This window comes from Haliotis rubra, unplaced genomic scaffold, assembly GCF_003918875.1.
Source record: "Haliotis rubra isolate DU_JTF1 unplaced genomic scaffold, ASM391887v1 Scf211, whole genome shotgun sequence".
Taxonomy (NCBI): domain Eukaryota; kingdom Metazoa; phylum Mollusca; class Gastropoda; order Lepetellida; family Haliotidae; genus Haliotis; species Haliotis rubra.
Genome location: NW_025766126.1, coordinates 1214998 through 1230895, shown reverse-complemented (window position 1 = coordinate 1230895; position 15898 = coordinate 1214998). Strand labels below are relative to the sequence as shown.

General features: G+C 44.2%; 2 protein-coding genes across 2 annotated transcripts; both read left to right on the top strand.

The window, feature by feature from the left end:
- Window positions 1-409: 409 nt before the first annotated feature.
- Window positions 410-3301, top strand: LOC124276678 (ESX-1 secretion-associated protein EspI-like). Its single transcript, XM_046712317.1, has 3 exons — window positions 410-580; window positions 1552-1817; window positions 2176-3301. Exons 1-3 carry the CDS (start codon window positions 550-552, stop codon window positions 3001-3003), a joined length of 1125 nt encoding a protein of 374 aa, XP_046568273.1. The 5' UTR covers window positions 410-549; the 3' UTR covers window positions 3004-3301.
- Window positions 3302-10403: 7102 nt separating this feature from the next.
- On the top strand, window positions 10404-11006 carry LOC124276673 (proline-rich receptor-like protein kinase PERK2). The gene has a single exon (XM_046712313.1). It carries the CDS (start codon window positions 10404-10406, stop codon window positions 11004-11006), a length of 603 nt encoding a protein of 200 aa, XP_046568269.1.
- Window positions 11007-15898: the final 4892 nt, after the last annotated feature.

Sequence of the window (15898 nt, the reverse complement as noted above, 5' to 3'; positions counted from 1 at the left end):
AGGCGACTAACGGGATCGGGTGGTCAGGCTCGCTGGCTTGGTTGACACATGTCATCGGTTCCCAATTGCGCAGATCGATGCTCATGCTGTTGATCACTGGATTGTCTGGTCCATACTCGATTATTTGGAGACCGCCGCCATATAGCTGGAATATTGCTGAGTGTGGCGTAAAACTAAACTCACTCACTCACTTGCTTGGTGGTTCAATCAAGCGCACATAAATTCCCCATTCAAGAAAGGTAACTCTTGTTTCATATCAAACTAGAGTAGCTTCCCTTCGAATGGCCTTCGCATTGCCTCGACCGTCCCATTACATGTTTAATCTAGATGACCTACCAAGTGTTGATGTAGATCTATCTATATTTGAAATGTAAAAGTGACGTGCTGAACAATGCTTAATGTCGACGCATGCGTAGATTGGCTGGAGTTGCGGTGTCATGACAACAGTAGCTCTTCCTCTGTCAGCCATTTTGACAGCTATCAGTGGAAATATTCACAGTGTTCTTTTCGTGCTAAATACAACTCGAAAAGTTTGCGCTAACTAAAGAGATGGAGAAAACTATGAATCCTACGGCGGCAGGTACAGGAAGTTTTATTTTTTACCAGTGATAAAGCTGCATGTAATCTGTTTACAATGCAAACCACGAAATGCTGATACACCAATTTATTCTCAGCGTCTCAATGTACGGCACATATCAAAAGACTGGTAAAAGCTCCGCCCATAACCCCGCTTGAAATGTATTCCATTTATTATGACTATTTCGAGGGGATGAGATTTAGGGTTAGGTTAAGGCCTTTCATAAAATCCATTCAATTTTAGGTATAGAATGATAAAAGAAACGGGTGTAACTTACGGGCGGAAATCTTTTCAAAAGACTTGTATGTACAGGCCGGTGCCAGGTATATTCGGACACTTGACGTAATTTCCATGGACTAACATGCTAATTTAGTGTAGCTTAAATAATTTTCATGAATTTGATTTTCGTAAGATCCAAGTTTGGCACATTTGTGAGGAATCATCTTACCTACAGAAACATAATTTCTGTCTAATTTTCCGTTGCTTATTTATCGAATGGAAACAATTTTATCGCCATATAGGTACAGTGCTGTGAACTCCTTTAGCATGGCGGGCCATGGGATTGTGCATTGTGGAACCATGCGTAATTAGTTGATAAATGTAATGTCATTAGTTTAATAGTTGTCGGAAAATTGAACTGAAATTATGTGCCCAGAGCAGAGATGATTTCACATTTGCCTGTCAAATTTTACAAAGATCCATCCTAAATTCACTTCATGAAAATTATGTATGCTACGCTGAAATAACATGTAACTCTATGGAAATTACCTCAAGTGTCCGAATATAACTGGCACAGTCTGTAGGTGTGTTGGAATAAAAAGTAATCATGACGCAACTTAATTATTGACTTAGTTCATGCAGAGACACTGGACATGGTTTTAAAAGACCTTGAGTTAATTTATGGGTTTACACTTAAATATTGGTCTTCATGATTTTGTTTTGAACCAGTTAAAGGAAACTATTCTTAATTACAGTACCGGTGACTCGCTTGCCACCTGGGCTACCAACAGTGGTGATGGGAGATGGGACCAGATGTCTGGTAGATAACAACACTATCTGGATACCAGCTGGTAATCATGTTAACCTCCAACCCGGTTACGCACAACCAAAACTCCTGCAGCCAGCTGTGACTGTCCCCCAGCCACCACCTTGCAGTAAACCTAGGGTGATGATGCCTGTCTGCCAGCTACCTGTCAGCCTGCCCAGTTCAGAGCTAGACCTACATCTGATGAGACCAAAGGTATTTTTTTTATTTTAATGGTTTGAAATTGTAACAAAGACAAAATAAACATCAGTTTATCATCAATATCAGGATGATGCAAATCCAGTCCTTCATCCCAAGTTTTTCATGTTTTAGACCCCATGTAAAGACTTATGCCATACAACCTAGTGTAGAAAAGTAGACTCCTGCAATGTTAATGACACTGCACGATAGGCAGTACAATTATAATGGCAGTCTAAAATACATCAGCATTGATATCAGCAATATAGTCAACGATAATATTCACCTTGCAACAGATTTAACATTGGATATATTCTTACATTTACTCTCCTATAATGAAATATGAAAGTGATACAGTGACTGTATGACCCATTAGGCCTTCTCCTGTGTTCTGCCCCCACTTGACCTGCCCAGTCCAGGTCCTCATCCCCAGTCTATCCATGTTGCAACCCCTGCCATACCTACAACAAGCAGCCCCAAACCAAATGTCCAACAAAAGCTCAAGCCTGAGCTCAAGCCCTGCAAACACAAGCCCCACACTTTCAGACCAAAACAGCCAAAGCCTCACATTCCTAAAGAGAAAGTTAGCAAGCCTCGCCCAGAGAGCAAGCCCTACTTTGTGCCTCAGCCTCTTGGAGCTAAGCACATCAAGCCCCAGAGCAAGACTCTTGGCAACCGCATCACTAAATCTGAGGGTGGTATTAGTATCATTGAGCATGTTAAGTCCTCATCTAAGCTTAGTTTTGCTGAACAGCTGAAATCTGCTGATCGTGCTTACTTAAAACCGAAGTCTGTCTTGCCCAGTACAGGTTGCAAGACTTTGCCTGTACCTGTTAAGAAAGTAAAGGATAAGGTTGTTTCAGAAACAGAGAGTGCTAAGTCAGGTGACATCAGTGCTGCAACAGTAAGTGTCAATGCAGCCAAAGCAGTGGACAAAGCTGAACCTAACTCTGATGATGAATATGATGTGGAATATCTGTATCTTACTAAACTCATTTTAAGAAAAAAGAGGAAACCCACTGCTGAACCCAGCACAGAGCCCCTGCCCTCACGCAAGAGGAAGTGCCCAGATGACAACAGCGAGGTGCCCCAAGCTGTGAAGCAGGCAAGACTGGAGGAGCCCCAGGACACCCTGGAGGACTTGGAAGCTCTCCTGGCTGAGTACAGCACCAGTCTGTCATCTGGCACCAGGGACTTCTTCTAAACACAATAAGGTGCAGGGGACAGGTAAGTATAGATAGGTGTATAGAGTTAGGTGGTTGTTTATATATGAACTCCAACTCCAAGATGTCTTATTGTATTGAGGCTTGACAATGTGGCTTTGAGTGATATTTCTGATTGGGCTGACATGTGTTGAATCAATCACATTTTTTGTGATGAAAATGCGGGAATATACCAGGAGTTACCTTGTTATTGGGCTGACATGTGTTGAATCAATCACATTTTTTGTGATGAAAATGCGGGAATATATCATGAGTTAACTTGTTACTTGTTTTTGGGGTATACCCAGATCTTTTTCTAATAAAATTTCACTTTGCAGTTTAAGTTGTGGTCATGTTTTTATTTATCAACTGAAGTTGAATTATGTGGTCATTTAGATGAAAACATTTTCTAGCTGATGTCATTGTATGATTGTTTGAATCAGTGACAGCACAGTTGTAAGCGGTGATGAACTATTCACATATATATTCCAAGAATAGAACGTAGCATGAACAGAGCTTGACCAAGTGTGCTCATGAGTCATGGACCCAGAGCTTAATATTCCATTTATTTGTCACTCCTTATAAGAACAAAGCGACACACATTAATTTCACCATGAGATATAAGCATCAGTGTTAATTTCACACAAATATGTTTGTACATCATTCTTAACTGACAATGACTTTAGGAGTGATATTATCAAACATAAATTTCACTAAGATTATTTGTCAGATACTTATCACCAAGTATTGAGAGAACTTATGAATAGCTGTGTTTATTGCTGTATGTGAGAGTGAGTTAAACCATTACATCTCACTGGCAGTATGTTGCAATATAGTGACAAGAGAGAACATATGAACCATACCTTGAGACAGAACTCTTGTTTCTCACACAAAAGATGAGAGATGTTTTTGCTTGTCAAGGTGAGAATTGATACCTCTGATGGGAGTGAAATACATATAGAGCATATTTGGTAAGGTGTGAGTGAGTACCTGGATCATTCTCCTTCCCAATGGACAGATACAGTGGTATAGTACTTGTATAGCCTCAGATGATTCTCTGATTGTACCAAAACAGACATGTATGGGTTGCCAAACCAATGGGTGAGTGAATTAGGTAATCAGTAATTTACAGCTGTATAACACAGCTGTACACACAACACAACACAACAGGTAATAGCTTGATGCTCAGTTTTTCATATGCAGCAGCTGCTATGACGAGCATATTCTTAAACACTGATAATAAGTTGATATTTACAGTCACTAAAAATAGCATTTGTTCACAACTAGCATCCATTATCACCAACACATTATTAAGAAAACTCCAGGTGAAAGGTAAAGATTTTCTGACCTGGACACAAAAACGGGTCACTTTGATGAATCACACTTTGATGTAAAATGCATGTCACACTGACACAGCTGCTCTTCCATCAAGTAATCTTCATACCCAGCCAAATCCATGTGAGGTAAGAAGTGAGTGAATACCTTCAAGATTCTCCAAACCAACAGGCAGAGTGGTATTGTACTTTTATAGCTCAGGTGAACATCTGAGTGTGGTATCACAAACATGCAACATACATTGTTTAGCCAATCGGTGGGTGGGGGAATGAGGTAATGAGTAATTTTACAAGTTATCATGAAGGAGCTGTACTGTATTGCAGCATTGACTGACAAACCTTGATCACACAAATCAAACCAGGTGATCCTCCCTTAAGTTATACTCGTACTAAGCAGTTACTGTGGCTAACAAACCTTTAAGACAAGAATCGGTGACTGGTCAGTCCTTACTGACGTGGACCCAAGAGGTGAGTCACTGATGAACGCTGGTGATATGTTGATATTACATAATTAACATACAAGTTAGAGCTGGTTCGCCATAAACACAAATGATAGATGACTGGTAAGCCTTTCCGACTTGGACACAATAACCCTCCATCAAGTACTATTTATACAACACAACCATTGTAATAAACAGGTACGTAAGACTTACAATAGGTTACTGGTGAAGTTGTCTGATCTGGACACATACCGAGGATGCATTGATCTATTGTTCCATCCGAGCAATACATGGCAAGGTGACAACTTTGCCTGATAAAATTTACTTGTGGCAATGTCAAAGTTTAATTTCAGCTTGTTAAGTGTGATGCAAATTTGAAATTATGAACGTTTGTTGCCAAACTTTATGAACTTATGTAACAGAGTGATCTTTCCCCCATTTCTTCATCCTAGCCATATCAAAGCAATGTACTCCATTGACTGTGCAACATTAGCTATAGAATGAATTTGATATTATTAGTGTTATGACTAGGTCTGTGATCGATTACAATGTGCTGGACAGACGTTTTTTTCCTGTTAACCTGAGGGAGGTGGGGTAGCCGAAGACCCGAGTTCGATTCCCCACATGGGCACAGTGTGTGAAGCCCATTTTCTGGTGTCCCCAACCGTGTTATTGCTGGAATATTGCTTAAAACGGTGGAAAACTAAAAAAATTAACTCACTCACTGACTCATGTTAATCTGACCTCAATAGATAAATTGGGAATAAAAATAATTACTGCACTACTTTTCATAAAGGATAATGCTGAAACATCTAATTATTTCCTCTTCCATCTCTTTCTTATAACCATGGCCCCATTTCCTCACGCACACACCTGCAACCATATTGTCTAAAGTTCCCGTCCCCTCTTGTCATTAGTAACAAATCACCACACTTCCCTTCTCAATCTACCCTCACATCTGACATTCGACAATAACTACTTTCTCCTGCTCCCATTTGCCATTTTCTGCAACACCGTTTGCCCCTACTTCCAATCTACCAATGCACTTCCCAAATCATCTACTATTCACATGTCCTCATTTCTCAACATTTCCCTTATATCTTTCTGCCTACCACTATTCCTCCTGTCCCCTCACCTCCTCATGTGTCCTGGATATCCCTACCACTATTCCTCCCGTCCCCTTTTACTGCTCCCATGTCCCGGATACAAAACCACTATTCCCCATTCCCCTCTCCTGCTCCTGTGTCCCCGATATCCCTCCCACTATTCCTCCCGTCCCCTCTTCTGCTCATATGTGCCCGATATCCCTCCCACTATTCCTCCTGTCCCCTCTCCTACTTCTGTGTCCCGGATTTTCCTACCATTATTCCTCCCGCCCCCTTTCCTGCTCCTATGTCCCATTTATCCAATCCACTATTCCCCTGTCATGCTCCTGTGTGCTGGATTTCTCCACCACTTTTCCCCCCGTCCCCTCTTCTGCTCCTATGTCCCTAATTTCTCTGGAACTATTCTTCCCGTCGTCTCTCCTGCTCCTGTGTCCTGGATATCCCTACCATTATTTGTTCCGTCTCATCACCTCTTGTGTCCTGTATATCCCTACCACTATTCCTGCCGTCCCCTCTCCTACTCCTGTGTCCCGGATTTTACCACCACAATTCCTCCCGTCACCTCTCCTATTCCTATGTCAAGGCTTTCCCCTCCCTACCACTATTCCTCCTGTCCTGTCTCCTGCTACTATGTCCCGGGTATCCCAACCACTTCCCCCCGTCCCCTCTCCTTCTCTTTTGTCCCGTATACCCCTCCACTATTCCCTCTGTCCTCTCTCCTGCTCCTGTGTCCCGGATTTCCCAACCACTTCCTCCCGTCCTCTCTTCGGCTCCTATGTCCTGGATTTACCTACCACTTTCTCCTGCACCCAGTTCTGCTTCTATGTGCCGGATCTAACTACCACTAGCTTTCCATTCCCCTCTCCTGCTCTTGTGTCCCCGATCTCCTTACCACTATTTCTCCCCATCCCCTATGTTCCTGAATTTCCCCGGGCCACCACTATTCCCCCGTTCCCTCTCCTGCTCCTGTGTCACCGATGCCCCCACCACTATTCCCCCGTTCCCTCTCCCGCTCCTGTGTCACCGATGCCCCCACCACTATTCCTCCCATCCCCTCTCCAGCTCCTGTGTCCTGGATTTCTCTGCCATTATTCCCCCCCCCGTTCCTTCACCTGCTGATCTGTCCTGGATATCCCTACGACAATTCCTCCTATCCCTTCCTGCTATGTCCCTGATTCCTCTCCCGGTATACCTCCAGTCCCCTCTTCTGCTCCCGTGTCCTGGACTTACCAACCACTATTCCTCCCTTCCCCTCTCCTGCTCCAGTGTCCCCGATATCCCTACCACTATTCCTCCTGTCCCCTAACCTTCTCCTGTGCCCCGTATATCCCACCCACTATTCCCTCCGTCGCCTCTAATGCTCCTGTGTCCTGGATTTCCCTTCCATTATTACCCCCGTCCCTTCTTCTGCTCCCATGTCCCGGATTTCCCTTCCATTATTACCCCTTCTGCTCCTGTGCCAGGTATCTCCCTCCCACTATTCCATCCGTCCCCCTCTCCTACTCCTGTGTCCCGGATTTCCCAACCACTATTGTGTTTATTGACTGGTTGTTCTTTACTTTGGATGAAGTTTTCATCATTTGATCTTTCTTGTATATATTACTGGTTTCTTATTGACTTTCTACTTACGTCGTTTCACGTTGTTGTTTTGCTTATATATGTTGGCTGTTGCTTGTTTGGTTGTTTTGCATATTTGTTCCATCGTCTGTTTAATTTATTTGTTGGTTGATTTGTATACTAACTGAGTGTTTGCTATATTTTGCTGTTTTAAGTTTATTGGCTCCGTGCTCCGTTGGTTGGCTAGATGTTTTATCAAATTGTTTCATTGGCAGTTTTCTTGATTCTTTTTGTGGTATATGTTTCACTGATTTGTCTTTATTTTGCTTGTTTGCTTTGTTTTGTTGTATTTTCTTCTTCCTTTTTATTTTGTTGGTTGGTTAGATTCTTTTTTTCTATTGGTTACTTTCTTGTTTTGTTGCTCAAAGTTTTTTTATAACTCTGCCTGTTGCTGGATGGACCTTTCCCTTCAGCCTTCTCACTTCCCCCAAATCGTCCCTCTTCGTTCCAGTCTCCCTGCTTGCCCTACCACTGTTCTCTACTGTTCCTTCATCCTGTCTACTTCTTCCCTCTCTGTTCTACTACCAACATTGTCCCATTCCACCCTTCTTACTTTTCCTTCCATTTTCCCCTACTCTCTTTACATCATCCCTACTTGGTTTCTACTTAATTACTCTTGTGTTTCTGGTTGTTTTGTTTGTTAGCTTTACTTGTAATCTTTGTTTGCGTTTCTGGTTGTTCTATATTTGTTGTTTTGTTAATTGTTCTGTTGTGCTTCTGGTTTTAGTTTCTTTTCCTGGTTGTTTGCTTGGTTTAATGGATACATACATCTTGTAAACTGCATTCTTGGTTGCTTGTTCTTTTGGTGTTGCTGCTTGATTCATCGATCGGTTTTTTTATAGGTTGTTTTGTTTTGGTTGTTTACATTTGGATTGTTGTGTTATTTGTTTGGTTATTTTGTAATTATTGCTTATTGCTATTTGTTTTCTTCTTTCATTTTTGTGTTTTTGGGGAATGGTTTCATTGTTTTAAAAGGTTGATCTTTATGTTGCTGTTTTTTCATTTGGTTGTTAGCTGTTGTTTTTTCCTTCGATGTTCTAACTTCCCTGTTTGCAGTTTTCTAGTTTTTATCTTGTTTTATTTTTGTTGGTGGTTGATTGAATTGTTTTCAGGGTGTTTTTTGGGGTTTTATTTGATATTTAGTTGTGGTTGCTGGTTGTGTCTCTTGATTATTGATTTTTCTTTTTAGTTTCATTTGTCTTATTCATTATGTTTTCCATTTTTGAAAGTTTCGGGTTGAATAGGTTTATTTAGCTTGTTTTTGTTGCAGTTCTGTACTGAGTTTGTTGTTTGGTGGTGTTTCATTGTTCTTGTTTTCTCTTTGCGTATTCATTGGTAGCTTCATTGTTTGCTTGACCCATCTTTAGATGGTTTCTTTTGATCTGTTGTTAGGTTTGTCTTGTTGTCGTTGGTTTATCTTTAGATTGTTACTTTTCTTTTGCTTTGTTCTCATGCTGTCTGTGTGCTTAGTCAGGTTAATTTTGAATTGTTTTGTTAATTGTTTTCTTGTTTCTTTCTTTGATTGGTGGCTTATGTATTCGTTTGTTTACCTGGAGTTCTGTTGTACTTTTTGGTTTGTATGTGTGCAATTGTCGCGTTGGTTGTGTTTTGATTGTGATTAGTGTCTTATGTTTAGTTCCTGCTTTGATTCTTGAGGCTGCTTGTTTCTTAGTATTGTTGTTTTCGTTTATGTTTGTTAGTTTTGTTATCTCTCCCACTTCTCCTCCCGCCCCTTCTGTTCCCATGTCCTGGAATTCTCTGCTACTATATTTTTGCCGTACCCTCTCCTGCTCCTGTGTCCCGGATATCCATACCACCATCCCTCCCCTGCTCTTTTGTCCAGGATATCCCTACCACTATTTCTCCCATCCCCTCCCCTGCTCCTGTGTCCCTTCTACTTCCTCCCATCCCCTCTCCTGTTCCTGTGTCCCGGATATCCCTACCGCTATTCTTCCCATCCCCTCTCCTGCTCCTGTGTCCCGGATATCCCTACCACTATTCCTCCCATTCCCTCCCCTGCTCTTATGTCCAGGATATCCCTACCACCATTCCTCCCACCCTCCCCCTGCTCCTTTATGTCCAGGATATCCCTACCACTATTCCTCCCATCTCCCTCCTCCCAGTTCCCGGATATCCCTACCACTATTCCTCCCATCCCCTCCCCTGCTCCTATGTCCGGATACATATCCCTACCACCGTTCGCCCCATCCCTCCTCCTGCCTTTGTCCCCGGATATCCCTACCACTATTCCTCCCACCTTTTCTGTCCCACACCCTTTTCTGCTCCTATGTCCCGGATATCCCTCACCTCTATTCCTCCCATCCCTCCCCTGTTCCTGTGTCCCGGATATCCCTACCACTATTCCTCCCATCCCTCCCCTGTTCCGATCCCTCCCTGTTCTGTCCCCGGATATCCCCCAATCCCGGATATCCCCACCACAACCTGCCCATGTCCCCATCACCTTATTCCTCCCGGATCCCTCCTGTCTCCCTGTGTCCCTACCTGTTCCTCCCGACATCCTCCTCTCCTGTCTTCTGTGTCCCGGATATCCCTACCACTATTCCTCCCATCCCCACGACCCTCCCCTGCTCCTCACCACCATGTCCCTACTACTGCCCCTCCGGATATCCCCACCACCTGTCCCATCCCTCTCCTGCCTCCTGATCCCTACCACTATCCTCCCTCTCCTGTCCTCTGTCCCCACCGCCACCGATCCTTCCCCCAGGATATCCCTACCACTCCATATTCCTCCCACCCCTTCCACTATCCTCCCATCCCCTGTTCCCGTCCCTCCCGTTATTCTGTCTCCCTGTCCAGTTCGATATCCCTACCACCGCATCCCCTGTTTATTCCTCCCATCCCCTGTTCCTGCTCCTTCCCCTGTCCCTGATATCCCTCCCGTTCTATGTCCCCATCCCCACCACCACCCCGACCTCCCCTGCCCTTCCCTACCGCCATTCCTCCCATCCCTCCCCTGCTTCTGTGTCCCCAGGATATCCCTACCACCATTCCTCCCATCCTGTGTCCCTACGTCCTCCCCCCGCTCCCTTGCTGTGTCCCGGATATCCCCCACCACTCCATTCCCACCCCATCCCTCCTCCCTGTCCCTGATATCCCCACCACTATTCCTCCCATCCCTCTCCTGCTCCTGTGTCCCGGATATCCCTACCCACTATTCCTCCCATCCCTCCCCTGCTCCTGTGTCCCCATACCTCTACTGTCCTGTGTCCCGGATATCCCTCCCCTCCTCCTGTCTCCCCGGATATCCCTACCACTATTCCTCCGATTCCTTTCCCCTGGTCTTGGTGTCCCGGATATCCCTACCACTCATTCCTCCCATCCCTCTCCTGCCTCGCATGTCCAGAATATCCCCACTCACCATTCCTCCCATCCCTTCCCGTTCTATGTCCAGGGATATCCCTACCATATTGTCCCATCCCTCGACTGCTCCTGTTCGTCCCCGATATCCCTACCACCATTCCTCCCATCCCTCTCCCCGTTCCTGTGACCCTGATATCCCTACACCGCCATTCCTCCCATCCCTCTCCTGCTCCTGTGTCCAGGATATCCCTACCCACTCTTCCTCCCATCCCTCCATGTTCTGTGTCCAGGATATCCATACCGAATTCAATCCACTCAATTCCCCGACCTTAACCTCACCTGCTCTTCGCTGTCCAGGACAATTCTTCCACGGTTATTCCTCCCATCCCTCCCCCTGTTCCTCTGTGTCCCTTACATCCTACCGGATCCTCCCTGTACGTGTCCTGATATCCCAATTAATTATTCTTCCCATCCCTCCCCTCGCCATGTGTCCCGGATATCCTTTACCACTATTCCTCCCATCCCTCCCCTGCTCTTTATGTCCAGGATATCCCTACTCGCTATTCCTCCCATCCCCTTCCCCTGTGCCCCGTGCCCTGATGTCCTTTACCACCTGTTCTCCTTATCCTCTCCTCATGTCCGATAACACTAATTTATTCCTCTCTTCCCTCTGCCTGTTATGTGGTCAGGATATCCCTACCATTATTCTCCGGTCCACGATACCTTTATCGACTTCGATCCTTCCGAGTTCGAGGAAACTTTATGATCCCACGACCTGATCCTTCCGGAAACCGACTACTTCTTCCCGAGTCGAGGAAACGATATCCTTTATTTATATTTTCCGACCCTGTTCTTCCGGAAACGATGATCCTTTATTTACTGAAATTCGGATCCTTTCTTTATTTCGGATGATTCTTATCCCATTTGCGACTCTCCTGTTCGGAAACGGAACCTGATTTTGACGACGACCGATCCTTCGTGTATCCGGATGATCTCAATTGTTCGATCCTTTCGAAATTCGAAACCGATTCGACGATCTTTATCCTTTGTTTGAATCAGGATGATGTCCTTCCCCGATCCTTTCCTTGTCTCCGAACCTGATGATCCTTAATTTTACTTTGTCCTTGTCGAAACCTGATATCCGGACGACGACCCGATCCTTTGATGATCCTGACTTCATGACGCCCTGATCCTTCCTTTGTTCGCCGGAAACCGAGATCCTGACGACGATCTGATCCTTTGTTCGACGTTTATCCTCGATCCTTCTGAAACCTGATATCCTGACGACGAGCGCCGGAGAAACGATGATCCTTATCTGTTCCGATCCTTTGAAATTCGCCGGAAACCTTTGATATCTTTGATCGACGCCTGATCGAGTCGAGGAAACGATCTTCCGATATCCTGACGACGAAACGAACCGATTCCGAAATCGGAGAAACCTTTGATGATCCTGACGACCTGATCTTTAATTTTTGATCTTTGATGATCCTTATTTTCCGATTCTTTCGAGTTTCGAAACGACGATCCTCGACGACGCCCGATCCTTTGTTTCCGGAAACGATATTGACGATCCTGACGACTTCGACGTGACCCCGATCTTTGAGCCGGAGAAAACTTGATACCGACGATGTTCCGGATCCTCGTTTTCTGAAACCTTTTATGATCCTTTAATTGCGCCCGATCCTTATCGACTGACGATCCGGATGATCCTGACGACGAATTCTTCCGATCCTTTCCGAGTTTTGATCCAGATATCCCGGATTGATGACTTCCCGACCTCGAGCTTCGAGGAAACCGATTCCCTACCACGTTCGGATCCGATCTTTGTTCCTTTGAAAACCTGATCCAGCGCCCGGTTCCTTTCTTCCGATCCTTTTGAACCGGAGGAACCTGATTTTGATTTGATCTTCGATCCTTCCCGAGAATCGATTTCCTTTATTTCACGGAACCTGATGATCCGGAACTTTTGATATCGACTTTGTCGCCCGATCCTTCCCTTTGTTCCAGATCCTTGACGACTTCTTCCTCGATCCCTTCGAAATTCCGCGAGGAAACCGATCCATCCCGACGACGACTGTTCCGATCTTTCGAAATTTGAGGAAACCCTGAGATTTTATTTTCTTCCCGGATCCCTTTGAAATTTTGATCCTGATGATCCTGGTTTGTTCTTCCCGACTTCCTTCCGGAAACGATATCCTTTAATGACGAAATTTTCGACTTTCTTTGTTTCTCGGAAACCTGATCCGATATTTGACGATCCCTTGTTCGACGACCCGAACCTGAACGATACCCGACGATCGTTCTTCGATCCCTTTGTTCTTTGATCCTTGAGGATCCTGGACCATGACGCCCGGATCCTTTTCCGTACCGGAAAACCTGATCCTGACGACGTTCCGATCCTTTCCGAAATTTTGAACGATATCTGTGATTATGATTCGACCTTTGCGTTTCGAGGAAACCTTGATATCCTGAATTTTACGTTCTTTCTTTCGAGCCTTTGAAACCGGATGATCTCTCGACGTTCGATCCTCGCGATTTCCCGATCCTTCCCCTTTACTTCGAAACCTTTGATATCCTTTACGCCCGGATCCTTATCGACGAGCCTGAAACCTTGATATCCTGACTTATCGACCTCGATCCTTTGTTCCGGAGAACAGGAACCTCGATCTCGATACCTGAACGGATCCTTTACGACGATTCTTCCGATCCTTTTCTGATTAGCTGGAGGAAACGATTCACGATTTTCATTCCGATCTTTGTTTCCGGAAACTTTGATGATCCTTTATTGACGACGCCGGATCTTTCGAGCCGGAGAAACTGATCTGATGAGCGCCTCCCGGATCCTTTGTGCCGGAGAAACTGACGGATTATTTATTCTTTCCGATCCCTTTGTTTTGAGTTATATTCTGACGACGATTCTTTCCGGATCTCTTTGTTTCGGAACGATCCTGATAATGATTAATTTATCGATCTCTTTCGAGCTTCCTGAGAAACCTTTGATTTATTCGACGACGATCTCGATCCCTTTGTTTTCGAAAACCTTTGATATCTCGATTACGACGCGCCGGATCTCTTTCCTCGAGCCCGGAAACTTTGATATTCCTTTACGACGATTCTTCGATCTATCCTTTGTTTTGAACCGAAAGATGATATCCTTCCGACTTTTTTCCGGAAGAGTTTCCTGAAACTGATATTCTTGACGACGATTCTTCCTTTGTGCCGGAACGATCTCTCGACGATGCCCGATCTCTTCTTCTGTCCTTTGATTCATTCTGATTGGTGATGCCTGATCTCTTTGTTTCCGGAAACTTGAGATTCTGGATGATGACTTTTCCTTTTGTTGAAACGATATTCTGGATTGATTGAATTTTCCGACTTTGTTTCAACGATTCTACTATGTTTATCTCTTTCGAGCGGAGGGGAAACGATATTCTTTATTTATTTATTTTCCGATCTCTTTTGTTGATGATCTCGACGATTAGTTTGTTCGATCTCTTTTCTTTCGAGCTTCTGAGAAACCGTCTCTCGACGACGTTCTTTCCGGATCTCTTTTGTTTCCGGATCTTTGAGATCTCTGACATTATGAGCGCCTGATCTCTTCGATTTTGAAACGATGACTTTACGATTTTTCCGGATCTTTCCTTTGTTTTGCCCATTGACGATCCGATGACGACCGCGATTTTAGCGCCGGGAAACGATACGCCGACGATTTTCGATCCTTTGTTTTGAACTTTATCTCTTATTATGATGCCTGATCTCTTTTCTCGAGCCCGGAAACTTGATATTCTGATGATGATTCTTCCGATCTCTTTCCTTTGTTTGAGAAACGGAGATTTTACTGCGATTTTTCCGACTTTTCGTGAGCTGAAACGATATTCTTGATTATGTTCTTTCCGGATTCTTTTCTTTCTGAGTTTCCGGAAACTTGATATCTCGGATGATGATTCTTCCGGATTCTTTGTTTTGAGAGTTCTGATAATATTTTATTTTGATTCTTTTTCCGATCTCTTTTTCTTTCCGGAAACTGATATTCTGATGATGATTTCTGATCTTTCCTTTGTTTTAATTTTATTTATTTTTCCGGATTCTTTTGAGCGAGACGATGATCTCGACAGATTTCCGGGATTTTTCCTTTGTTTCGGAGAAACGAGGATCTACGATGATTTTTCCGGATCTCTTTTCTTTGCTGGAGAAACGATATTCTGATGACGAAATTATATTTATCTCTTTTTGTTTCCGGAGGAACTTTGAGATCTCGGGACGATGATTTTCTGATTCTTTCTTTTGAGCTTTTTGAAACCTGAGGATCTCGGATTATGCGCCGATTCTTTTCGGAGTTTGTTCTGATTTTGATGATTTCGATCTTTATTTGAAAGGATGATATTTTTTCCGATCTCTTTTTTCAGCTTTTGAAACTGAGATTCTACGATGTTTTTTGAAAGCGAGTCTGATATTCCCGGAATTACGCCTGATTCTTTCCTTTACGTCTCGAGATCTCGGGATTATGATGCCTGATCTTTCGAGTTTGGTTCGATATTCTGACGATGATTCTTTTGATTCTTTCGACGCTTCTTCTGAGCAGATGAGTTCTTCCGATTCTTTTTTCTGAGTTTGAAACCTGATATCCTTATTTGACTTTCTTTCCTTCCTTTGTCCGACGACGACTTTCCCGATCCTTCCTTCCTTCTGTCCTTTGATCCTGACGCCCGATCCTTCCCTTTGTTCGTCCTGATGATCCCGGACGACGTTCCCGATCCTTTGTCCGTTATTTATTGTCCTCTCCTGTCCTGATATCCCACTTCCCTTTGTTTATCCTTGCTTACCGAAACCGATCCCTTGTTCCGAAACCGATATCCTTAATCATGACGCCCTTATCCTTCCATGATCCTTAATTTATCCTTCCGATCCTTTGCCGGAACGATCCACATTTGTTCGTTCCATCCCTTTGTTCCGGAGGAAACCTTTGATATCCCGTCGACGACTTCCGATCCTTTCCTTTGTTCGGATCTGATGATCCGAATATGAGCGCCCGATCCTTCCGAACGAATCCTGACGACGCCTCGATCCTTCCTTTGTTCC